Source organism: Leptopilina boulardi, unplaced genomic scaffold (assembly GCF_019393585.1).
Source record: "Leptopilina boulardi isolate dan_hultmark-lab unplaced genomic scaffold, ZJU_Lbou_2.1 LbouV2_273, whole genome shotgun sequence".
NCBI lineage: Eukaryota > Metazoa > Arthropoda > Insecta > Hymenoptera > Figitidae > Leptopilina > Leptopilina boulardi.
In genome coordinates, this window is record NW_026137833.1 from 4,106,663 (window position 1) to 4,133,925 (window position 27,263).

General features: G+C 21.8%; 5 protein-coding genes across 10 annotated transcripts in view; 3 read left to right on the forward strand and 2 right to left on the reverse strand.

The window, feature by feature from the left end:
- LOC127281679 (coronin-2B-like) overlaps positions 1 to 5,689 on the reverse strand; it is a 30,013-nt gene extending 24,324 nt beyond the window's left edge. Inside the window, exon 1 of one of the 3 annotated variants that reach the window (XM_051305530.1) lies at positions 5,215 to 5,689. In XM_051305530.1, the coding sequence (XP_051161487.1) occupies positions 5,215 to 5,358 (144 nt within the window). In that variant the 5' untranslated portion in view covers positions 5,359 to 5,689. The remainder of the gene's footprint in view (positions 1 to 5,214) is intronic. The other 2 variants (XM_051305526.1, XM_051305529.1) reach the window with 2 other exon arrangements.
- Positions 5,690 to 5,901: 212 nt separating this feature from the next.
- Positions 5,902 to 8,759, forward strand: LOC127281682 (speckle-type POZ protein-like). The gene is made up of 2 exons (XM_051305532.1): positions 5,902 to 6,067; positions 7,311 to 8,759. Exon 2 carries the CDS (start codon positions 7,315 to 7,317, stop codon positions 8,311 to 8,313), a length of 999 nt encoding a protein of 332 aa, XP_051161489.1. The 5' UTR covers positions 5,902 to 6,067; positions 7,311 to 7,314; the 3' UTR covers positions 8,314 to 8,759.
- A 2,122-nt stretch (positions 8,760 to 10,881) lies between these two features.
- LOC127281684 (speckle-type POZ protein-like) lies at positions 10,882 to 26,293 on the reverse strand. 3 transcript variants are annotated; one of them, XM_051305537.1, is made up of 3 exons: positions 26,164 to 26,275; positions 14,912 to 14,987; positions 10,885 to 12,173 (listed from the first exon to the last, which is right to left on the reverse strand). In XM_051305537.1, the coding sequence occupies exon 3, from the start codon at positions 12,168 to 12,170 to the stop codon at positions 11,202 to 11,204; it is 969 nt and encodes a 322-aa protein (XP_051161494.1). In that variant the 5' UTR covers positions 12,171 to 12,173; positions 14,912 to 14,987; positions 26,164 to 26,275; the 3' UTR covers positions 10,885 to 11,201. The 3 variants fall into 3 exon arrangements, with proteins under 3 accessions (XP_051161495.1, XP_051161494.1, XP_051161492.1); XM_051305538.1 differs by lacking the exon at positions 14,912 to 14,987 and having other exon boundaries at positions 10,882 to 12,173; XM_051305535.1 differs by lacking the exons at positions 10,885 to 12,173; positions 14,912 to 14,987 and adding an exon at positions 24,266 to 25,694 and having other exon boundaries at positions 26,164 to 26,293.
- Positions 14,406 to 17,817, forward strand: LOC127281683 (speckle-type POZ protein B-like). Of its 2 annotated transcripts, none has more exons than XM_051305534.1 (2): positions 14,406 to 14,511; positions 16,789 to 17,817. In XM_051305534.1, the coding sequence occupies exon 2, from the start codon at positions 16,792 to 16,794 to the stop codon at positions 17,794 to 17,796; it is 1,005 nt and encodes a 334-aa protein (XP_051161491.1). In that variant the 5' UTR covers positions 14,406 to 14,511; positions 16,789 to 16,791; the 3' UTR covers positions 17,797 to 17,817. The 2 variants fall into 2 exon arrangements, with proteins under 2 accessions (XP_051161491.1, XP_051161490.1); XM_051305533.1 differs by lacking the exon at positions 14,406 to 14,511 and adding an exon at positions 15,849 to 16,265.
- Positions 18,759 to 22,372, forward strand: LOC127281685 (speckle-type POZ protein-like). The gene is made up of 2 exons (XM_051305539.1): positions 18,759 to 18,928; positions 20,860 to 22,372. Exon 2 carries the CDS (start codon positions 20,863 to 20,865, stop codon positions 21,811 to 21,813), a length of 951 nt encoding a protein of 316 aa, XP_051161496.1. The 5' UTR covers positions 18,759 to 18,928; positions 20,860 to 20,862; the 3' UTR covers positions 21,814 to 22,372.
- Positions 26,294 to 27,263: the final 970 nt, after the last annotated feature.

The following is a 27,263-nucleotide window of genomic DNA, read 5'->3' on the forward strand; positions in this document are numbered from 1 at the left end:
TAAATTATATTGAATTTTTTATTAACACGAATTTCTACTCAATAAATTTGTTATTAACAAGAACTGTTTATTGTAAAAAAAAAAGAAAAAAAATTATTCAACTCGGAATAATAAGTTCAGATTTATGCTCATGTTTAAAAAAAAAACAGAATTCGGAATTTTAATTTTCGAAACGTGATTACCTAATTATTTTTTTATTATTTATAATATTATTTTATTTATTTAAATTATTCAAATTATTAATAATAGAATTTTCATTTTATATCTTTAAATAGATAATATTTATTTTACCGTACTTAAAAATGAACATTTTTTATTAACAAAAAGCAGTTATTTTTTGTTACAAAATAAAAAAAAATTTAATTCCTCTAATATTTTTAAGTAATATTATTTTTGTTATTAAATATTTTTAACGCTTTTATCATGTCTCAATTTATCCTTAATTTTTTTCTTAAAAATTCTTTTATTTTAAATAGATATTTAAATTAAATTTCTTTTTTTCAAAAAAAAAAAAAAAAAATTAAGCTGAACGAAAATAAAAAATAGTATCATTACTAAATTAATTTCATTTAATATATTTTAATCCATTATAAAATTTTAATAATTACACGTTTTATTGAAATTATTTAATTTATTTTAATGATAAATAATAAATTTTTGCTCACTTTTACCAAAAAATTGATATTTATTGGAATATCTTTGTAACTATTAAATTTTTGTCCCTCTGATTATAATTTGTTAATTTCAATGAATTTTTACATGGTTTGTGTCAATTTACTTCAATAAAACTTATCTAGTGAAAATTAATATTTTTTAAAAAAATGGAAAAAAAAAATTTGTTTTACTAATTTATAAAAAAAATATTTATTTATAATATATTCATTATTATAAAATAATATTCATGTATATAAAATTCATATTATAAAAGTATTATAATTTTACTTTTATAATAAAAAATTGTTTTTTTATTTTTTATTTCAGAGGTTATCAAATTAATTATTTATTTAAAAAATATAAATTATCATTTAAATTTACTACTTTATAATTTAAGACAAAAAAAATTAATATTCTGTTCTGTGAATTATTTTAAAAATAATTTTCCCAAACGGAAGAAAAAACAAATTAGGTTGCTAAAAGTAGCTCGAAAGGTCTTTCGATGCTTCCCATGAGTTTCTACTTTTTTTTTTTTTTTTTTTTTATCTATCTATTTATTATTTTTGTTTGTTTGCAAAACATAATTGAAGATGGAGGAGAACGAAACTCTGCAATTTAGAAAAAAAAGGAATGAAGGAAGTAGAAGGTGGATTATTACAGAGTTTATGATCCATGCGTATGCTTGAGTGAATGGAGTAATTTGAAATTCTATTTTCTTGAAATGTATAGTTTGCTCTGAGTGTTTCCTACATTGATTCTTTAATTCACAATATTATTATTCCTCTATATTACAACTTTTCTGTTGTAAACTAAATTTTTTTTTTTTTAGTTTAGTTTTACGACTGATAAATACACGAGAAACAGAAATTATATTGCATATATAATTGAAACTTTTTGAAGCGAACGAGAAAATGGAAAAAATTGATTATTTTTTTTTAAATTAAGTGATTTTAGAATTTGATTTTAGAATAAAAAATATGAATTTTTCCAAGAAGTTGAATAAAAAAAATTTGATAAACTGAAGATTAATCGGTGGGAATATCGAATTTCAAATCGGCAAACAAACAAGGAGTTGCATTCCACGAATTTTCGATTTGGATGCACCATTGACCTAGGATCAATGGCCGCATTGTCAAATAAACTTAGGTTGAATGTCGGCCAATTAATGTCGTAATTGTTTTTTTTACGTTCCTTTAATCACACAATAGAAAAATTCTTCGTGTAAATTAAAGTAATTATCCCAAAAAAAATTTCATTCACAAAAAGTTGTATTTTGAATAAATTTTTTAACCAGATAAAATTTAAATAATTAATTTTATTCAAAATTTATATTGTTTTTTTTTTTTTTTTTTTTTTTTGAAAATGAAGATTTAAATCTGGGATTTAAATTTTTTACATTTCAATGTATAAATAAATGAGATTGTAATTAATATAGGGAAATAAATATTTTTTTTATTTCCTCCCCACAAATGATATGGAGTAGGTGAAAATTTGATTAAAAGATTAATTAAAGATTGAGTTTAAAAGGCGCCAAAGTAAGAAATTACAATGGCATACTTATTCTTTTAACCGGGTTCTTCGCACTTTCGCGAATTCTGAGTTGTCATGCAATATTCGTTTTTCACAGGCTCGTAAGCACGTGATCAATTCTGTTTTACGAGAACTTTGTATAGTAACGAAATTAAATTTGAAACATAATGAGCATTATTTGTAAAAGAAAGATTTAATTTACGCTCTTTTTTAAAAAAAAAAGGATAAATTTTGAATTTAAATTAAAAAAATATTTGCAGGACTCGAATCGACTTTAAGGCACGAAAAAAGTCGTTTTAATCGATTTATATTCAAAAAAAAAAGTTGATTTTTTTTTATTTTAACAAAATTTAATTGGTTAATGAATAATTTACTTTATAAATAACTAATGTTAGATATTTCATTTTATTAATTTTGTAATGAAAATAATTCTATAAAAATATTATCAAGAAAATTTTATTTCAAATATTTTCAGAATCGAACTAATTGTAAGACAAAATTTTCAAAATTTTATTTAAGTAGGACAAATTTCTAAAAAAAAAATTCTTAAAATTCCATTTTTATAATCAGCCAAAAGTTCTGAACGTCCATATGAACAAAATATTTTTTTCACATTTATAAATTATATTTATTTATTTAATGATTATGTATTAAAAATTATAATGTCAATGTTAAATAAAACAGTAAATTAAACAAATATTAAATTAATAATTTCTTTTTAGATCTTTAAAACAAAATTTTTTTGTAATAAAATTCGTACTTAAAGAAGTTGCAAAAAAAATTTCGTTCATTAGAACATTCAAAATTTTTGGCTCATTTTTTATTTTTTCAAGACTAATTTAAGCAAATTAATTCGAAATTAAAAATTTTGTCCTAGTATTTAGTTTTGATGATAAAAAAAATTTCAAGCAATACTTAATCAAGTTTTACAGATTTTTAAATAAAAATTTGTTTTAAATAATAATTTTGGAACAATTAAAGTTGAAATTTTTAAAAATAATTGAATTTCAAAAGAATTTTGTTAATTTTCAGACAATATAATTAAATTTTACAGAACTAAAAATAATTTATCAAATAATTTTAGATAACATTTTTGTAAAAGTAATTGAATTTTCAATGCGATTTATAATTTTGATTTTTGAAATTAATTTTACTTCAAGTTATTTTTAATTACAAATTTTTTTGATGATATTACTAAAAAAATTTATTAGAAATTTGCAGACAAAAATACAATAATTTGAAAACTTTTTAAGCGAAAAAACGTATGAGCCAAAAGTTTTGAACGTTCAAGTGAACGAAATTTTTTTTTTTTTGCAATTTCTTTACGTACGAATTTTATTACAAAATATTGTTTTAAATATCTAAAAAAAATTTATTAATTTAATAATTTAATTTACTGTTTTATTTTACATTTGCCATCTTAATTTTTAATAATTTATAGGATATTGAAAAAAAAAAAATATTTCGTTCCATTTGAACGTTCAGAATTTTTTGCTAATAAAAATGGTTTCAGATAGTTGAATTTTCGAAGAATATTATAAAAATCATTAAAAATAATTTAATTTCAAGAGAATTATATAATTGAAATTATTAAATTTCAAAAAATTTTAGAAATAATTAAATTTAAGAAGTTTTTAAATTAAAATTTTTGGAAAAAATTGAATTTCAAAAGATTGTGTTTAAATTTCAGACAATAATTATTATAATAAGAGAAAGTTTTAGTGATTTTTGTTGATGAAGAATTTATTAGAAGTAACATAAAAAAATTGAATTCCAAAAGTTTTTAATTGAGAAATGCTTTCATAAAATTAAATTTTCGAAGAATATTATAAAAATCATGAAAAATAATTTAAATTTTTGCAAGTAATTAAAAATTTCAAGTGATTTTGAATGAATAATTTTTGGTAATTTTATTTGCTAATTTTTTTTTTTTAATTATAAACAATTTCATAAAAATTTTAATTGAAAAATAGTTTAAGATAATTGAATTTGTGAAGAATTTCATTAAAATTATTTATTTATTTATTTATTATTTTAATTTAATTGTAATTAATTTTAATTTTAATTTAATTTATTATTTATTTATTTATTTTAGTTAAAAATTTGTTAAATAATTGAAATAAACAAGGTCTAAAGAAGATCTGTATTGTATACTAAAAAAATGTATTTTGTTTAAAAATTTTCTTAAAAAATGTAAAAAAAAAAGTTTTAAAAAGTCGTATATTTTATTGAAATATGTCAAAAAAAAATTAATATTTTTGAAAAAAAGTCGGAAAAAGTCGAAAAAAAATAAAATAAAAAGGAAATTCACTGAAAAAAATGCAATAAATATTTTTCACTTTTTATTTTTAAATTAATTTAAAATTAAGTATTTTATAAATGTTTTTTAAATTATTTTGAAATAATTTTAAAATGTTTTTTCAAATGTTTTTTGAAAACAATTTTTTTAAATTCAAATTTCTTTTAAATTTCACTGTCATTCAAAATAAAATTCTAACCAACATATATTTATACTTCCAAAGGGCGTCTCTAAATAATTTTTATTATTAAGTACCCGCATTTGTTGGAACTTTTGTTACTAAAAGAAAAAAAAAAAGACTTTTCTTATACTATCAAGCTGATATTTTTAAAACACATTTAAATAAATTTTGAAATTTCATGGCAAATAAATGTTTCATGATAATTTCAAAGTGGAAAAAATACAATACACTCATTCTATTTTAAAAATACTAATAATAATTATTATAATTCCTATAAATTTTTTATAATAATAATTATGAATAAAAACGAAAACACAAATTACAAATTCTATTCTAGCTCTGGAAACTAATACATATTAATAATAGGAAAAAATATATATAAAAGCACGTGTGTAAATTCATACAATGTGAGAATTTACAAAAATTGGCTAAAATTTTTTAAAAAGCCTTTAAGCGATTAAAGAAAAGTGACATTTAAAAAAGTAGCTATATAAAAAAAACTAATTCTTTTTTTTTGCATTCTAATGTAAGAAATTCTTTTTTCACTTACTTTCTCGCTGGGCTTGTAACAAGCTCGGACATCAACCATGTTGCTCAACAAGTTGTGAGAATCATCTTTACCCTCGAGAGTAAATTTTTCACGAAACTCCCCCTTAATTTGAAGCATTTCCCAATCTCGAAGTGTGTGGCCCATAAATATTTTTTTAATATTTCAACTAATCCAGAGAATAAATTATTATTATTATCTTTTTCTTTCTCACACCTACAAATGTATAGAATTTTGGAGGCTTCTTCCAAAAAAAAAGAAAAGAAAAACAACGCCCGAAATTTTAGTTATATTGTAAAAAAAATTTAGGTTAGATAGATTACAAGTATTTGTTATTTCTTGATAATATTCTTTTACACTAGGATTATATTATTTATATATTATATTAAAAAAGCGCCAAAATACAACGAACCGGCACTTTCTTTGTTTGTAGTGTTAAAGAGATTTATCGATTTGTCAACACAATTTTGTTAAAATCACGGAAGTCATAAGCGTCATAGGTAATATACGGTAATGATCTTTGTAACAAGTATGGTTGGTAAGTTGGGGCTACGAGCAACAAGGGTTGGGTTGTGAATACAAATCTGCTTTTTAGGGCGTTTCTACAATATTTTTTATTATAAAACAGAGGTCATACCCCATTCGATCGTTACGCTACAAGTGGCAAATATTGTAAACAGCATTTTACACAAAACGTGAGCGATTAATCTTATTTTCCATTCCCATCTATTACAGATTTAAAAAGAAAACACACGTTGAATTCTTGATTTGATGGCCGCACTAATTTTCTCATTTCGCTTGTTATAAACAATATAATTTCAGAAGAAAATAATATAAGTATTTACAGTTAAAATAGGTAAGATATAATTTAATCCTATGTGTATTAAATAGATTAATTATAATTAACTAACATAATGTGCAAGTTGATCGCAGAATAACCATATATATTATTTATCTGCTTTTTTATATTATATTATAAATATATTATATAAATGGGGGATTATTACAAATTATAATTTTTTTTGCTGTAGAATATATGGGCAAATTCACGAAACTTTTAACTTTCAAGAAAAAAAATTTTCTTTTTTTTTAATTTGCCGGCATACATTGATGTCACTTTGTATACATGTTTAAGTACATTTTAACACTACAAATTCATATGCGTGATTCATTTTTAGCTCACGCCGTCAATGTTTAACTCTTTAAACTCTTTAATGTTAATAAATAACATATAAAATTGAAAAATTCAACTTTTTTTATTTTTGATATCGGAGTGGTTTTCAAAGTATTTTCGTCCTCTGAACATGATTCTGGCACTTAAATTTGCTTAGCACGTCAGAATTTTGAGAAAAGAGGGGGTAAAGACTCCAAAAAAAGTGTTTTCAACATATTCTTAACTTAATAAAATTTATTTCACTCTCAAAAATGTATAAGTTTAAATGAAATCACGATTTTTATTATCATCTTCAAATTGTTGCCACAGGAATACAATTAGAGGCACATTATTAAAGAAGGTCTTAAAATTTTTGTTTTTTCATCACCTTTTAAGAAATGCATTGAACTTTTATTTTTATCCAACGCCGTAATAGATATTTTCATAAGAAGACGTTCAATTGAATTTTTTTAAAAAGTGCTATCACTCAATCAAACCTTCGTATTTTTAGTTTTAGTGGTGGCACACTAATGGGATAGTGAAAATTTTTTTGACAAAATATGTCTGTTAGATATTTTCATAGTAGCTGAAGTGATATTTTATACACGCAGCAAAAATAAAAACGTTAAGAATATAAACTTTTTCAAGAAATTCAAATGAAATTTAAGCATTTTTTTTTCACTTTTTAACTTATAAAACTAATTGTCAAATAAATATTTTGTTCTAATACTGTACATAAATGTTCTTTTGTATATAATTTTTAATTTTATAATTTATTTTGTATATAATTTAATTTAATAAAAATGATACCCAAAGTTTTAATTAAAAATAATTCAGATTTTTAAGTGTTCGATTCGAGAATCATAAAAGTTAAAAGTTTCGTGAATTTGCCCATATATGTTTTTTAAATTTATTAATTATTTGATGTACATATTTTAATTTTTAGAAAAATGGATCCAAATGTACAAGATTTATTAAATTCTACAGACCTGTTAAACTTTAATTGGATAATTGAAAAATTCAATGAACATGAAGTATATTCGTCAAAATCATTTAATATAGCAGGCATTCCCAATGTAAAATGGTTTATTGAAATTTCACCACAATACGAACATCCAAATGAGAGGCATGAACCATTGCTACAATATAATGAAATTCGAATTTACAATAGGATTTCACATAATTATTTTCTTAAGAATCCAGTAAAAATAAAATTGGAATTAGGAAAATTTCCAAATACAAAAATAATTCTCATAACAACAAAAAATATTTCAGATTTTAAAAAAATAGTTCCATGTGATAATTTACAAAAATTAACGTACAAACACTTTTCTTCAGATCTATATATAAATCTCAGAGTGACACCACTACGTAGTGAACAAAAGATAAACAATATAGTTCCACCTTCGACTAATTACAATAATTTTAAGCCATTTTTAATGAGCGATCACTTAAGTGATGTTACATTTAAAATTGATAACAAAGAATTTCCTGCTCATAAAATAATGCTCGCTTCTGCGAGTCCAGTTTTCGAAAAAATGTTTTCTCATCAGATGAAGGAGAATATTACAAACACTGTTGAATTAAACGACACTGATCCAGACGCTTTCAAAGAAATGTTGAACTTCATTTACACTGGAAATGTTGATAATTTAGACAATGTGGCTTTTGGTCTTTATATATTGGCCAATAAATATGATATATCTAAATTGAAAATAATTTGTGAACAATATCTTGAAAAGTGTTTAGCCGTGTACAACGTAATTTCTATTTTCGAACTTTCCGATCGCTATAATTCATTACATTTAAAACAAAAATGCATTGAATATATCGATAAAAATTTCACAAAAGTCAAAGAAACTAAAGAGTTTAATGATCTGAATAAAGAATTATCAATGGAATTATTATGTGCCATAATCACAAAAGCTAAACTAACAGAAGTTTCGTAATTTTATTGATTTGTCATTCAACAGATTTTTTTATCGCCCTTTTGTTTGATTGAAAAAAAGTTTACTTTAAAATACACAAGAACAACATTTTAAATATATAGCCTTAGTTTTTAAAATAACGTAATTGATGAGTGTTTGATAAAAAAAAGAAATTTGAAATATTTTATAATATAGAAATATTGCTGTTAATTTTAAATAAACAAGAAGAACATCGAACTCAAATAATTATGTTAATTTGAAAACATGTTTAACAAAATTTGAATGTTTAATTTAACAATTTATGATTGAACTGCATTTATCATTAGTTGTATGTGTTTTTGTTCTTGTTTGCAAAAAAATGAAAAAGATTTATGTATTCATATTTTTCTTTTACAATTTCAAATTGTTAATAATAGAAAAATTATATATAAACGAATAAGCTGTGTAAATGTATTTTTAAAATATATTTTTCTACCATTGTATAATACTATTGTTTTTTTTAATTAGAATAAGAAATAACCAAAGTAAAACTCATTAAATTCAAATTTAATCATTTTCTATATTTTGTTTTAATAATACGAGGAGGAAAATCTCGATAAATCTATTTTCAAAAAAAATTGTTAAATTCAGATAAAACATATTAAAACCTTACTAAACCAACTGTCATTGTTGAATTTAACAAAAAAATGTTATTAACAAAGAAATTTTTAATTTAAAAAACATCGGAATTTAGCCGAGATTATTTATAAATTAAATTACATTTTTTGCTAGAAAAAATGACCAAAATTTAAAAATTCTCCAATTATATGATAGACTTTAATATTAAAAACTAAACGTTTTAAATCAAAAAAAAATTTATATAAATAATTTATTACAATTTTTCTTCTTTAAAATTAATTTAATTAACAAAATATGGAATTATCAATTTTTAAAAACTTACCCCTCATATTATTATTATCTTATAATTGTATTCTTCAAATATTATTATTAATTTTAATTGTTTATTTGTAAAAAAATAATTTAATTATTAAATCGTTCAATTCTGCTTTTAGTTATTAACAATTTATTTGTAAAAAGGTGGTGAAAAGTTATTTTTTTTATTAAAAATGATAAAAAATTAATAATAATAAATAACTCGAATATATATGTGTGAATAATATAAAAATAATTAAATAATATTATTAATAATATTATAATAATAATAATAATAATAATGCTATTTACACTGTTTTTTTGGCGCAGAATTAGATAATCTAAATAAAAAAAGAATTAACGATTTATCTTCATTTCTTCAAATATTATTAATTATTTAAATAATTTTTATTATTAATTATTAATTCAACACCCGTTTATCCAAAATAGTTCATATAGAGGGCTCGTTGGATGTTGATTTCGATAAGCATTAGAATGACATTTTTAAAATTATTCTAATTTTAGTTGTTCGTAAAATATTTCATTTTTTATTAACTTTTGTTAGTTAATTAATTAATATCTCGAAAACAAAAAATAATGCTATCTCAAAAATTTAACCATCGATTTATTATGACTTAAACAATATTCAGGATTTTTTTCGCGCTTCAAAATGAGGGAGAACATGTTTAAAAGTTATAAACAAATTTTATTTTTTTAACAAATTGTTTAAAAATTAATATTAAAAAAAAAAAAAAAATTTTTAGAACTTTTCAATGTCTACTTTTGGCGTAGAAATTATGAAAATATTATTTATTTACAATAAAGTAATTTAGTTTTTCTCAAAAAATGTAAGATGAATAAATAAAAATAAAAGCATAAACAATTTTATAATTTCTACATAAAGCATGTTTCGGAGAAAAAGGAATTTTAAATCAAATAATTGGATTGTTTAAATAGAACGAATTTTTTGTTTTCTCAACAATTTTATTGTTCAAGAGTGTCAAACAATTTCACGAGAAAAAAATACCTGACTTACTACCTGACTTGAAGAAAAAAATTAAAATTATTAAAAAATGAAAACCGTAATTTTCTATTACGGCGCGTTTGAATTAGTTTGTGTGCGTCAATTACGGTGACCAAAATTACATGAATTTTGAAGATACTTTGCTCGACGTAATTGAAGGCAATTGAAATCTTAATCTCTATTAATAATTTTATCAAAAAAAAAAAAAAAATTTTCAAAATAAAAGGAGAATTTGAAGGAAAAATTTAAAACACGAACAGTTTGAAGAAAATATTGAGGAAGAATAAAAAAAAACTTCAAAAAAGGAAAATAGAAAATTTTAAGGAAAAATCGCTTTAAAAATGAGAGTTTTTAATAATAAATAGATTTAAGGAGATATAAAAATTATTAAAAAAGAAGAAATTGACAAAAATCGAAAAAATTTTCATGTTCTGAAAAAATTATAATTTATTATAAAAAATCGAGATTTTTGTTGAGTTTGTGAGAATAAATAAATTTTGATAGTGAATTATCAAAAGATTTCAAAGTTCAATTAAAACACTGTAACATTCTCACTGAAGAAAAACACAATATTATATAAATGATAGAAAAATATATTTTACGTTCAAATTAAAAATACAATCGTTTATTGATAGCTTTCTTTTAACATTTCAAAAATATAAAAGAAAAAGATTACGGGCAATATAAATCTTTTTCATTTTTTACAAACAAGATAAAATTTGTTACAACTTTTGAACTCATTACAAACACAGTTCAATTTTCTTTCATATATATGTATATATTTAACATGTTTATAGCTAAATATAATTAAATATTTTAATTAAAAAACATTTTCAGTATTTACTTAACATCAGCATTCATTTCACAAAGAAATATTAAACATTTTTTTTATCATCATCAATATATTGAGTTTGATTTTCTCAAATTTTCAAATTCAGCAGTAATAATTTGAAATAAAAAAAAATTATGTTATTTAACCTTTTATGATACAGAATAATTCCATTAATAATTCTTTACTCAAATCTTTAAAATCTTGAGTTTCTTTCACATATTTAAAATTTTTGTCGATATAATCAATGCATTTTTTTTTTAAATTTAAAGAATTATAAAGATGGGCAAGTTCGAAAATTGAAATTACGTTGACAACGGCTAAACATTTTTCAAGATATTGTCCACAAATTATTTTCATAGTAGATATATCATATTTATTCGCCACTATGTAAAGACCAATGGCAATAATTTTTGAATTATTAACTTTTCCAATGTAAATGAAGTTTAACATTTCTTTGAAAACATCTGGATCAGTGTCGTTTACTTCAACAGTGTTTGTAATATTCTCCTTCATCTGATGAGAAAACATTTTTTCGAAAACTGGACTTGCAGAAATGAGCATTATTTTATGAGCAGGAAATTCCTTGTTACCAATTTTAAATATAACATCACTTAGTTGATCGCTCATTAAAAATGGCTCAAAATTATTATAATTGGTCGGAGAAACTGTGTCGATTGTCTTTTTTTTATTGTTGAGTGGCGTCACTCTGAGATTCACATACAAAGATCGCAAAATATCATCTAATAATTGAACTAATTCACAGGTTTGAATAATATTTTTAAACGTACAAATTAGACCATCTTCAATGATGCTAAATATTCTTCTTCTCCTAACGGTACCAAGAAAAATTTCTATCTTTACTGGTTTATTCTCACAATAATAATTTGAATTCTTCTTATTGCAAAGTTGAAAATAACTATATGTTTTTTCATCATCTCTTTTATTATTATGTTTTTGTGGAAGGAATTCAATAAACCATTCTGCATTGGGAATTCCATTTATAGAGAATAAATCGGAAGTATGATGTTCGTAAATTGAAAAATTGAAAATACTCCATTGAAAATTTGTAATACCTTCTAATTCTGAAATGTCTTTCATATTTTCATCCATTTTCTGAAAATTATAAATTTTTAATATATAAAATAGAAATGCTTAATATTTTTTATTTATTATATACTTAAATTAAAAATCTTTCTTTCCATTCTCTCAAAGTTTATAACATAAAGAAACGTGATATACTTTTAGTATGTTTATTAAATTAATAATTTAATTTAATTAATTTCTTAATTTATTTAATTAATCTGATTTAAAAAAAACGAGATTAAAAGTTAGATCGTTCCACAACGTTAAAATTATTGATAGGATATGAAAAGGAAGATTTAATTAAAATATTATAAGATTGGATTTTTTTGTTTTTCTGGAAAGAAGTTCAAAATCAGCGAAAATTCTCAAGAACCTCAACATTTTATGTCTATTTATATTCCAAAAAAAGTCGATTATTTTTATTTTAACAAAAATATTTTACAGATTATAAAAAAAAAATTTTTTTTTAAATAATAATACTTTTGGAAGGGTTAAAGTTGAAATTTTTAGAAATAATTGAAATTCAAAACATTTTGTTAATTTTCAGATAATAATTAAATTTTACTGAACTAAAAATAATTTATCAAATAATTTTAGATAACATTTTTTAAATGTAATTGAATTTTCAAAGATTTACAATTGAGATTTTTGAAATTAATTCAACTTCAAGTGATTTTTAATTAAATTTTTTTTGATGATTTCACTAAAAAAAATAATTAGAAATTGCGGACAAAAATAAAATAATTTAAAAACCATTTTTATTTGAAAAATGTTTTCAGATAGGGGAGAGTGGTTTTTTATCGAAAGTAAATCACTTATAAAACTTTTTGTGTTGATATATTCGTTTCGGCAAGTATTTTACATCTTTTTCAGCATTTATTTACGAGTAATTTTCATTAAAAGTAATTGTTAAATTATTAACAATAAGCTGAGAATTTTACATTTTGTAAAAAAATGCAGTACGGGGCAAAACCGGGTACCAAACGGTGGGGCAAAATTGGATATATTTAAATGTATTACACTATACATATTTAAATTTTATCTTAAAATAATCGACATGTATGTTTCGAAATCGATGTTTAACTTTCGATATATCATTTATTTACCATATCGATAAATAAACGATAAAAAATTAATAAAAATATGAAAAAATTCGTTTTAAAAGATTTTTAATTGCTGTTATTCATTTTTAATATAATATATTTAGATTAAATTTATTGAATATTAATTATTTTCTATAATGTGAGTGATATATAATAATAATTGAACAAAAAGTTAAAGAATATTCAATGATTTATATATTTTCTTGATAGTACCCGGTTTTGCCACACCATCGGGGCAAAACGGGGTACTTTGCATTTTTTTTTTTGAAAAAGCTGGTTTAAATTGATCAATAAAAATGTTTTTCATGCAATCGACCTTATTTTCTTATTCTCTAATGTTCAAGGAAGAACTTTCAACGACATTTGAACTAATTTATTTGATAGATTCTTTGTAAACCGAGAATTCCAAAAAGGTACCCCGTTTTGCCCCACTCTTCACTAGTTGAATTTTCAAAGAATATTATAAAAATAGTTAAAAATAATTGAATTTTCTTAGAGTTATAATTGAAATTATTAAATTTCAAAAAATTTTCGATGGAAAATTTTAGAAGCTTTTAAATTCAAATTTTTGAAAATAATTTAATTTAAATTGAAATTTTTGAGAATAATTGAATTTTAATTGATTTTTGACTGAAAATTTTGATAATAATAATTAATTTTGAATTGAAATTTTGGATAATTATTTAATTTTTTTTTTATTGATTTTGAATTGCAATTTTTGATAATAATTGAATTTTATTTGATTTTGAATTGATTTGTGATTTTGAATTAAAAAGTTTTGGTAATTTTATTTGATATTTTTTTTAAATTATAAACAATTGTTAAATTTCATAAAAATTTTAATTGAAAAATAATTTGCAATAATTGAATTTGTGATGAATTTCATAAAAATTATTTAAAAAATAATTAATTTAGTGAAGAATTTTAGTTAAAATTTTTTTAAATAATTGAAATAAAGAAAATATGAAGAATAACTGCATTTAATACTAAAAAAAAAAATGTATTTTATTAAAAAATTTGTTGAAAAAAATATTTAAAAAAGTCGCATTTTATTAAAATAAGTCGAAAAAATTTGTTTTTTTGAAAAAAAAATCGGAAATAGTCGAAAAAATCATATAATCCGAGGCCTGTTAAATGAATAAAATTTTGATATTTCACAGGTAATAATTTCTGTGCTTTTTTATCAATAAATTTTTACAACTGCCAAATTAATCTTTTTTCCATGAATTTAAATCATCTTTAAAATTAAAATTTCAACTTCCAAGGTATTTATATATATATATATATTTTTTTTTAATAATTGTTGACAATAAATTGGATATAACATTAAAAATGATTATTACGAATTATAAAAGATACTTTTCTAAAAATAGGCCGCAACAACTTTAGGTGAAATATATATAATATATATATATATATATATATATATATATATTTCACCTAAAGTTGTTGCTTTAATATAATAATATTAAATAATATAATAATATTAAATAATATAATAATATTAATTGCATGCTCCTTTAAAATGTATTAAGTAGGAATATAAAATATTCATTGTAGTTATTTATAATATTTTCGCTTACTATATAAATTAAATTATTATACGTTTAGACACGCGTCGCTTTATTAATGTAAATTAAATTACTACTTAAAATTATATCTTACCTATTTTGACTGCTGATGCTTTCTATTTTCTTTGGAATACCTTGTTGCAGGTAAATATGTATAATTCCTCTTCTTTCTTCAGTTGCAAGAAAATATCTTATATATTATTAATAAGACAAGATTATAAATTTCCTTAATTAATATTTGGTAAATTTATATCTTTGTAACAATAGCAGGGTTGGTAATAATTATAGGAGATACAACCTCAAGCGCAGGGTTGGGGTCTTTTAGGCTGCGTCTACAATAGATTAAAAAATGTGTAACCAGTGATGGGTACGTATAATACATGACGTATAATACGTGGTTTTCTACGTGTATAAAGGTGCTTTTCTACATCAAATTTCGATCAGATGAACATTATTTCTGAACTGTGAAAATGCGTGAAAAGTCATTTTCACGGCGGGTATTTTTGAATTGTTTTAAACAAAAAATGTTTTTTTAAGAAATATAATATTAAATAATTGTTTTAATATGTAAGAACACTTTAAAATAGTGATAGAAAGATGATTTGATTGAAAAATTTAGCAAATTTTGCTTTAAAACGTTTCCTGCTATAAGAAAGTATAAAATGACAACGTTTGTGAAATGGTTTGTACAGTGCTTCTTCCTTGTGAGTGTCTCTCAGAGTTTTGTTTATGTTATGTCGGTTCTTTTTAACTTGTAATAAATAATGAGTACTGAAAATAAATCGGTAAGTTGAAATGTTTATTAAGTAATTTTAAATTCAACTACTTGATTCGAAAATTAATTATAATTACTTATGAAAATCATAACACGCGTCACAACCCATCACTGTGTGTAACGATCGTGTAGTGTAATGGGATCAGAAATCACGCGAAACTGACCCACCCCTGAGCCTTCTTGTGAAGGCCTAAGCAGAATAGCTTCGCGAAAGACGTTCGCGAACGTGTAACATGAGTTAGAAAAGGACAGAGATATATTCGTATCCTTTTCTATCTCATGTATCTCGTTCGCGAACGACTTTCGCGAAACTATTGTGCGTTGGCCTTAACAACCATCTTAGTTTTTTATCTCTTTCTTTTGTATATGTCAGAGAAACACGGAATGAAAACATGGCCACCACAACAAGGCTCTCACCAGATGGCGTATCGCAGTATTTCAGATCCCAATACAAGATACACGACTTTACACTACACTACACGATCGTTACACATTTTTTAATCTATTGTAGACGCAGCCTAAGGTGCTTCAACAATATTTCTATAATATAGAGGTTATACCCTATTCGATCGTTACGCTTCAAGTAGCAAATATTACTAATTTCCTCATTTTTTTTTTGTTATAAACAAAAATTCCAAAAGAAAATAGTAAAGCATATTTGCAATTAAAATTGGTAAGATATAATTTAATCCTATCTATGTATATTAAATTGATTAAATTATTTATAATTATCTAACAAAAAGTGCAAGTTGATCGCGTAATAGGCAGTCTTCTTTAATTATTTATAATTATTATGATTATATCATATGTATATATCAAAAATACTTATTAAAAATCTACTTTTACAAATTTTCTATATAAATTTAATTGAATATAAATATAAATCAGATTATTTTTAACAATTATATCAGTGAAGAAATTTGTTACATTAATCTATATTATTTTAGTGCTTTTTTGTATTAAATTTTACAGCTATACAATTAATCCTTTCGTGCAACTCATCTTTTAAATTTAAATTTCATATAGTAAATGTAAATATATATAAAATCTATCAAATTTAATTAAATAATTGTCAAAAATGAATTGTAAGGATCATATAAATGATAATGACGAATTATAAATTTTGTTTTCGCTTTAGAATATATAGGTTTCTTTAATTTATTAATTATTTCATATAAATATATTTTAATTTTTAGAAAATGGATCCAAATGAACAAGATTTATTAAATTCTACAGACCTGTTAAACTTTAATTGGATAATTGAAAAATTCAATGAACATGAAGTATATTCGTCAAAATCATTTAATATAGCAGGCATTCCCAATGTAAAATGGTTTATTAAAATTTCACCACAATGCGGAGATCTAAATCACATTTATATACCAAATCACTATTCTGACCTAATAGAAAAAAGTGAAATTCGTGTTTTCAATAATATTTCACAAAATTATTTGTTTAAGAATCCAGTAGATATAAAACTTAAACTAGGAATTGATTCAAACACAAATATATTTATCAGGACCACAAAAGAGATTAAAGAATTAAAATTTGTTATTGGTTATAGTGAATTAATAGAATTATGCTCAAAAACCAACAATGGATTATTATTATTGCATGTAAATCTTAATATTCAAGAAGCAAAAATTAAAACTAAATCTACTACCTTGACTTCTTCAAGTTGTTGCAAAAATTTCAAACCTTTTTTCTTGAGCAATGTACTAAGCGATTTTGTATTTCAAATTGATGACAAAAAATTTCCTGTACATAAAGTAGTACTCGCTTCCGTAAGTCCAGTATTTGAAAAAATGTTTTCAGTTCAGATGAAGGAGAATATTACGAATATTTGTGAAATAAAAGATATTGATGCTGATATTTTCATTGAAATGTTAAACTACATTTATATGGATAAAATTACGAATTTAAAAACACTGGCCTTAGGTCTTTATGAATTATCGAATAAATATTACATATCTGAATTACGAATAATTTGTGAACAATATCTACAAGAGAATTTATCTGTGGAAAATGTAATTACTATTTTGGAACATGCTGAACTTTATGAATCCACAAATTTAAAGAAAGAATGCATTAAATATATTGATGAAAATTTTGAAAAAGTCAAAGAAACTGAAAATTTGCAAAAACTCGGAACAAAATTATTAGTCGAATTATGCAGTGCAATGAAATCTGCTAAAATTACATAAACTTTGAAATTTTGCTTGATTACTCAAAAAAGAAAATCTTTTTCTTTTATTATATTGTGTTTTTATTAGCAAAAAATTTCTATTCTTAAAAAATAAGAACAATTTTTTTTTTAATATTGTAAACGTTACGCAAAAATACGTTTTCCTATTATTATGTATATGTTTTTTTCAAAAAAAATGAAAAAATCTATTCCTTTGTAATGATATTGTATTTTTTATTCAAAAAATAAAATATGTAATAATTTCTTTAAGTTTTCTAATTTTTAGAGTAAAAATTTATTTTTTTATAATTTTAATTAATTTAGACTTAATTCTCTCAATTTCGTTGTGAATGAATAATAAATTTTATTTTCAACACAAATAACAGTATTATAAAACTGAAAAATAAATTTCTAAATTATTTTTATTGCCCGATTTAAAAAAAAAAAAAACAATAAGAAAAAAATCAGCATTTTTATATCGTGAAGCGCAAAATTAGTTATAAAAATTTTACTTATAACTAAAAAGTATTAAGAAACTTTTTTTTGGTAAATAAATCTTTCCTATATGGAAATTAAAAAGAAAAGTAGAAAATTAAAATTAAAATTTTGAGAGATAAATAAAATAATCGGAAAAAAATTGTAGATATTCAAAATAGAGAGAGAATAAAAATTTTATGATTATGGGTATAAAACAATTCAAAATAAATTAATAATGCAATATAATTTTCATAAGGGCTAGGTATACTAAATTTCACTATACATAAATGGCGCATTAATATTTTGTCTTCATCTGATATTTATTGAACATTTTTAAAAATATAATATCGATTTTTTTTATTATATAATACGATAATTCAATTAATTTTTTTAAAAAACTGTATATGTATTTTATTTTACCCAATATGCTATGAAAATTAATTTTTTTATAAAAAAAAAATAAATGTACGCATGCGCGTCTAAATTTGATATTTTCAGGTTATGTGTTATGTCTCAGGAAAAACTCAAAACCAAACCGCATAATAAATCAATAAATTGAACAAAGAAGTTGATTATATCGATTAATTTTCTTGTAGTAAATTATTTTTCTTAAAATCGCAAATACATATTATTATTAAATACAAAGAAAAATAACATATCAGCAATTAAAGACGGTAAGATATACATAAAAATGATCAAAAGTAATTAGTATTTTGTTTGAATTTTTTTTTTTTTTTGTTTTAAACAAGAAAAAAGACATTTTTTTGTGATCCCATATATTTCCATCTAAAAGAATCTTAAAGATCAAAACAATTTTCAAAATATTTATTATACTATTTCAAAAAAATTTTGACGTTTATACTTGGAAATTCTATCAAATTTTTTTTTTTTAATTTTGTTAATATTATAGTTTTTAGAAATTAATAAATGAAAAATGTTTCACTTCTTCCGATAGGGTAAGTCTACCAATTACGGTGCGTTCATAAAAAATAACTATTATTACTATTATATTTAATATAACTTTTAAAAAAAAAATTATTTTAATCTTTTTTTGATACAATTACTAATAAAGATGCAAATTTAAACAATTATTAATTTAATTATTTGAGATCAAATTTTTTCCCTCGCCGTAATTGAAACATTTTAAAGATTTCCATTGGCTTCAATTACGGCGGGCAAAGTATCTTCAAAATATACGTAATTTTGGTAATTTTTAGTTTCTCATATCTGTTTAAATAATCGATTTTTATAAAATTTAAATTTTTTTAAATATCTAAATAACATAACCTTTTAGTATAATAAGTCTTCAATTGACTTTATACAATAATAAAAATGTCGATTTTTTTATTTCAAAGGTACTTTGACTCGAATCGCGCCATAATTAGTACATTTACCCTATATACTTAACATTTTTTTATGTTTTAATTTTTAATTAATACGAAACTAAAGTACGCAACGTTTATGATAAACGATTTTTAAAGAAATAATTTTTTAAAATGAAAAATTCTATAATTTTTCGCCTAAAAAATATTTCTTGTAGTTTTCATTAATCAATAAAATATAAAAAAATATTTTTTTAGACAAAAAATTATAAAACTTTGTTAATTAATGCAATTTAATTGGTTTTTGTATCTATATAAAAATTATTATTTGAATTCTTTTTAATTCAAATATGATCAGTTGGGGTAAATGGGGACAAAATCGCTATTTTTCACAAATTACGTAAGTTTCTTCCTTTAAAAGGTAATATTTGCGGGTTTATTTTTTTTTAAGTTGTTATTTACGTTCCCAGGATTAATTTTATGCAGCAGAAAAAAGTTTAGATAAGCTTTAAACGCATGAAATTGACTGTCCCCATTTACCCAAAAATTTAGAAAATTTCATAAACTTCGGGGTAAATGGGGACAGCATAGTTTCTAAGAAAGTTTTAAGAAAAAAGTTTTCTTATGTATATTACTGTATTAAGGGATGAAAAAACTTGAAAAAAATTTGTAGTAGATGTATAATAGTTGAACCAATTGAAATTTTTTTATAAATTTATTTTTTATTTCAGTATTTTGTTTCGCATTTGAAAAAAAAAACAGTCTTAAAAATCATACCAAATTTTTTTCTTATTCCTTTTGACTCCCATAACAGAAATTCACTTGAATTTCTGTTATAGGAGTCATAGGGAATAAGAAAAAAATTTGGTATGATTTTTAAGTCTTTTTTCTTTGAAATGCTCGACAAAATACTGAAACTGTTTGACTTTGATTTTCAAGTTTTTATGCATTAAGCGATAACTTTTTTTTATCTTGCTGCCAATTGTCAAGATAAAAGCTTGGCAATACTCAAAACCTCATGTAGGTGATCTGAGGTTAAAATATTGACGTTGAACTTCATTTTAAAACTGTAAATTAAGCTCCTTATCCCCATTTACCCCAACTGACCCTATAACGTTTTGAAAAATATTTTTATATGGGTTAAGACAAAAAAATTTTTAATTCTGACTGAAAATCATTGAAAAAGAAAAGAAATTTTTTTTATATGATTAAATAAAATTTTAATAATTAATAAAATTAGTAATAATAAATTAATAATTGAAATTATTTATTAATTTTTACAGAAAATGGCAGAAAATGTTCAATACATACCAAAGAAAGAATTAATAAACATTAAATGGATAATTCAGCATTTCTCTTCTTTTAATAAACATGAATCGAGATCATTTAACATTGAAAGTATATCAAATATAAAATGGATTATGCAATTCTCTCTGTATCAAGCACAAAAGTTATGTTTGTTTAAACTTATCAATGATAAAAATGTGGGATATCGTTATAAATATCCATTAGAAATAAATCTTATGATTGGATTAGATAATAATTGTTTAACATTAAATAATGTAACAACAAAATATAGTTTAGGTGATTTTACAAAATCTTTTCAAATTTCCGAAATAATAGAATTAAGAGATTTAAATGATGATTTGCATGTACATTTAAGTGTTAATCTATTAACAAATCAAGAAAAATCCAACGACATGAATTCATCATATTCAACGAATATTAGTATAAATAATTTTAAACCATTCTTAATGAGCGATTATCTAAGTGATGTTGTATTTAAAATTAATAATAAAGAATTTCCTGCTCATAAAATAATGCTCGCTTCTGTGAGTTCTGTTTTTGAAAAAATGTTTTCTCACCAAATGAAAGAGAATATTACTAATGTTGTGGAAATAAATGACGTTGATCCAATTGTTTTTAACGAATTGTTAAGATACATTTATACTGGCAAAATAGAAAATATAAATAATATGGCATTTGGTCTTTATGAATTGGCTAATTATTATGATATTAATAAATTGCAATTAATTTGTGAACAATATTTACGAAATGGTTTATTTGTGGAAAATGTAATTTATATTTTGGAACTTGCCGATCGTTATAATTCTGTTGATTTAAAGAATAAATGCATTAAATATATTGATGGAAATTTTGAAAAAGTAAAAAAAACGGAACCATTTAGAAATTTAAAAAGAGAATTACTAATGGATTTTATTTGTTGTACAAGATAAAATGTTTTTTTTTGTATTTTTCATTGTCACTTAGAAAATCGTTTATATGACTTAATTATTTTTTTTATATTGAAAAAATATTTGCGTTAAACTATAAAAAAATTCTATTTCAATTATATTTTTATTAATATTGAAAATTTATGAATGTTGTATTAAAAAAAGGAAATTAATATTTTTTATATCTTGATACTATATGTAATTTTCAAAAATACAAAACAAGATTTTAAATTGAATGCATGTTTGTTTGAAACAAAAAAAAAAATACTGAAATTCTCTGTTTCAAAATATATATCGCATATTGTAAACGTTAAAAGTGTGAAAAAAAATTGAAACTTCATGTATGTTGTGTTAAAAATGTTTAAAAAGGAGAGAGTGAAAAATAAAAAGATAGATCTTTTTCTTTTTAAATTTGAATTGTAAAAAAGAAAATGATTTATAAATGTGATTTAAATATATATACAAAATATTTGTCTTTCATATTTTAAAAATGTTTATAATAGAAAAATTATATGATAAATAAGTTGTGTAAAAGTATATTTCTAAATTTGTAAAATATATTTTCTACATAATACTTTTGTTTTTTTTTAATCAAAATAACAAGAAATTGTAGTAAAATTCCTTTATTTCAGTATCTATTGTTGTTTTCCTTTTATATTATATTATCATCAATAATTTTAATTATTTACCTTTATTAAAAAATATAATAAAGAAAATTATTATTAAATTTTTTAATTATATACCCTGTTCTTGAAATTTTCTGTATCTGAAACATTTTAAAAATTTTAATTGGCTTCAATTACGGCAAGTACCTATCTTCAAAATACACGTAATTTTGGTCACCGTAATTGACGCACAAAAACTGATTCAAACGCGCCGTAATAGAAAATTACGGTATTAATTTTTTAATAATTTAAATTTTTTTCTTCGTGTAAGTCAGATATTTTTTTCTCGTGAAATTGTTTGACACTCTTTAATAATAAAATTGTTGAGAAAACAAAAAATTTGTTAGTTCTATTTAAATAATCCAATTATTAGATTTAACAAATTCCTTTTTCTCCGAAACATGCTTTATGTAGAAATTATAAAATTGTTTATGCTTTTATTTTTATTTATTCATCTTATATTTTTTGAGAAAAACTAAATTACTTTATTGTAAATAAATAATATTTTCATAATTTCTACGCCAAAAGTAGACATTGAAAAGTTCTAAAAAAATTTTTTTTTTTTTAAATATTAATTTTTAAACAATTTGTTAAAAAAATAAAATTTGTTTATAACTTTTAAACATGTTCTCCCTCATTTTGAAGCGCGAAAAAAATCCTGAATATTGTTTAAGTCATAATAAATCGATGGTTAAATTTTTGAGATAGCATTATTTTTTGTTTTCGAGATATTAATTAATTAACTAACAAAAGTTAATAAAAAATGAAATATTTTACGAACAACTAAAATTAGAATAATTTTAAAAATGCCATTCTAATGCTTATCGAAATCAACATCCAACGAGCCCTCTATATGAACTATTTTGGATAAACGGGTGTTGAATTAATAATTAATAATAAAAATTATTTAAATAATTAATAATATTTGAAGAAATGAAGATAAATCGTCAATTCTTTTTTTATTTAGAAGATTATCTAATTCCGCGCCAAAAAAAACAGTGTAAATAGCATTATTATTATTATTATTATTATATTATTAATAATATTATTTAATTATTTTTATATTATTCACACATATATATTCGAGTTATTTATTATTATTAATTTTTTATCATTTTTAATAAAAAAAATAATTTTTCACCACCTTTTTACAAATAAATTGTTAATAACTAAAAGCAGAATACATAATTGAACGATTTAATAATAAATTTATTTTTTTACAAATAAACAATTAAAATTAATAATAATGTTTGAAGAATATAATTATAAGATAATAATAATATGAGGGGTAAGTTTTTAAAAATTGATAATTCCATATTTTGTTAATTAAATTAATTTTAAAGAAGAAAAATTGTAATAAATTATTCATATAAAATTTTTTTTTTGAATTTAAAACGTTTAGTTTTTAATATTAAAGTCTATCATATAATTGGAGAATTTTTAAATTTTGGTCATTTTTTCTAGCAAAAAATGTAATTTAATTTATAAATAATCTCGGCTAAATTCCGATGTTTTTTAAATTAAAAATTTCTTTGTTAATAACATTTTTTTGTTAAATTCAACAATGACAGTTGGTTTAGTAAGGTTTTAATATGTTGCATCTGAATTTAACAATTTTTTTTTGAAAATAGATTTATCGAGATTTTCCTCCTCGTATTATTAAAACAAAATATAGAAAATGATTAAATTTGAATTTAATGAGTTTTACTTTGGTTATTTCTTATTCTAATTAAAAAAAAAAACAATAGTATTATACAATGGTAGAAAAATATATTTTAAAAATACATTTACACAGCTTATTCGTTTATATATAATTTTTCTATTATTAACAATTTGAAATTGTAAAAGAAAAATATGAATACATAAATCTTCTTCATTTTTTTGCAAACAAGAACAAAAACACATACAACTAATGATAAATGCAGTTCAATCATAAATTGTTAAATTAAACATTCAAATTTTGTTAAACATGTTTTCAAATTAACATAATTATTTGAGTTCGATGCTCTTCTTGTTTATTTAAAATTAACAGCAATATTTCTATATTATAAAATATTTCAAATTTCTTTTTTTTATCAAACACTCATCAATTACGTTATTTTAAAAACTAAGGCTTATATATTTAAAATGTTGTTCTTGTGTATTTTAAAGTAAACTTTTTTTTAATCAAACAAAAGGGCGATAAAAAAATCTGTTGAATGACAAATCAATAAAATTACGAAGCTTCTGTTAGTTTAGCTTTTGTGATTATGGCATCTAACAATTCCATTGTTAAATCTTTATTCAAATCTTTAAAATCTTTAGTTTCTTTAATCGTTGTGTAATTTTTGTCGACATATTCAATGCATTTTTTTTTTAAATGTAATGAATTATAGCGATCGGCAAGTTCGAAAATAGAAATTACGTTGTAAACAGCTAAACCATTTTCAAGATGTTGTTCACAAATTATTTTCAATTTAGATATATCATATATATTAGCTGATTCAAAAAGACCAAAAGCCACAGAATCTAAATTATCAACATTTCCAGTGTAAATGAAATTCAACATTTCTTTGAAAACATCTGGATCAGTGTCGTTTACTTCAACAGTGTTTGTAATATTCTCCTTCATTTGATAAAAAAACATTTTTTCAAAAACTGGACTCGCAGAAGCGAGCATTATTTTATGAGCAGGAAATTCCTTGTTATCAATTTTAAATTTAACATCACTTAGGTGATCGCTCATTAAGAATAATTTAAAATTATTATAATTGGTCGAAGAAGAAATTATGTTTTTTATCTTATTCAGAGGTGTCACTGTTAGATTTATATGAAGACAATTAACGTCAAGTAATTGAACTAATTCACAGGATTGAATGTTATTTTGAAAATTAGAAATCGGACCATATACAATAATGCTAAATATTCTTCTTTCCTTCCCAACGGTTCCAAGAGAAATTTCTATATTTACTGGTAGATTGTTATAATGAAAAAATGAATTCTTCTCATTGCGAAGTTCAAAAAGAACAAAATCATTTCCATCATCCCTAAATCTCTCAGTAGTGTATTGCGATTGGAATTCAATAAACCATTTTACATTGGGAATACCATTTATAGAGAATAAATCGGAAACATAATTTCCTTCAGGATCGTAATTTTTAATAATCCATTCAAAATTTGTAATGCCTTCTAATTTTGAAATGTCTTTCTTATTTTCATCCATTTTTTTCAAAAATTATCCTATATAAAATAAAATTATTGAATATGAACTAAAAATATAATACACAAAAAATAAGAAAATCATAATCTACGTGTAATTTGATATTATTAATAAAATAATCTTAAAAAAAAAACACCAAAATATAATAAAAGGATCTCTAAATAAAATTCTCTAATTAAAATATTATAATAGAGAAAAAAATGAGACAAAAGTTTTCAACGTTCAAATGGAATGAAATATTTTATTAATATTTATTAAGATAGCAAATGAAAAAATAAAACAGTAAATTAAATTATTAAATTAAATATAACTTCTTATTAGACATTAAAAACAATATTTTGTAATGCAATTTGTACTTAAAGAAGTTGCAAAAAAAATCGAACGTTAAAAACTTTTGGCTCATAGAAAAAAAGTTGTTCCCGGGAAAAAGTTATTATTGTTCTAAATTAGCGAAAATTCTCAAAACTTGAATTTGAAATAATATCTTACCTATTTTAACTATTGGATTCTTTCTATTTTGTTTATAATAATAGCTGAGAGAATTAATATAAACTACGCATACACACAAAATATTCTACTTTTGTTACTGAACATAACCTAAAAATCGAATCTATCTGCGCACGCGCACTTTTGGTTCAACAAATTAGGGTACATTTACAGCTCTGTCTATACGTTCCACTATTGATAACTATACAACCCTGCGGTAAAGCGCAATTTTTCCTCTCTGTAACTAGAGTTCTTAAATTCTCGAGAATTTATGTGGAGCATATGCTCTCGAGAATATGCTGAGCATTTAAACAATAACGGAGCATTCATTGAGAATTTTTGAGAACTTTGAGAATTTAAAGTTTAGTAACTACATTAACTATTTTTGTTAAATGTTTATTTTAAATTAATAACTATGTTAGTATAAAATTAATTTACAACCCCTTGTTTTAAAGTTTTACGTGTATTATGCTTTTAGGACATATTTATATGCTTCTGAAAGAAACAAAAAGATTTTTAATCTTTATCAGTTTTAAGATTAAAAAAATAATATTTTTAAATACTCAGTCTTTTTGGTTCTGGTTACAATTAATACTGTCCTTATTGTACGAAATATTTTTTTTTGTTATATATATTCTTTAATAACATTTATAAACTTAAAATAAACTTAAAAATATGCATATTTACTTCTTCATTTTAACTTTTTTAATTTAAATGATTACGGTATACCGCCGCAGAAAGAATGTACTGAAACGTTTTTTAATCCTGTTCAGTATCTACTGCGGGTTATCTTCCACTGAGATATTCGCATCTTCCAACTGTTTTACAAAAAACAGGCAGAATTTATCACTTATTTTGATTATATTACTGACAATATGTATAAATAAAAACGTATAGAGCGCAAAGTAGTATTTAAACTAAAGACATATAATATTATATGTAATAAGTGCTTGGAAACCCACCGTAATAGATTATTTTTACCATATTTACGTTACGGTATATTTTTTTGTTCTCATAAATTCTCAAGAAATGGACTGAGCACATTGAAGTCGAGAATATTCTCGTGCTCGGGAGAATTTCTCCGAGCACTTAAACCATTTAGA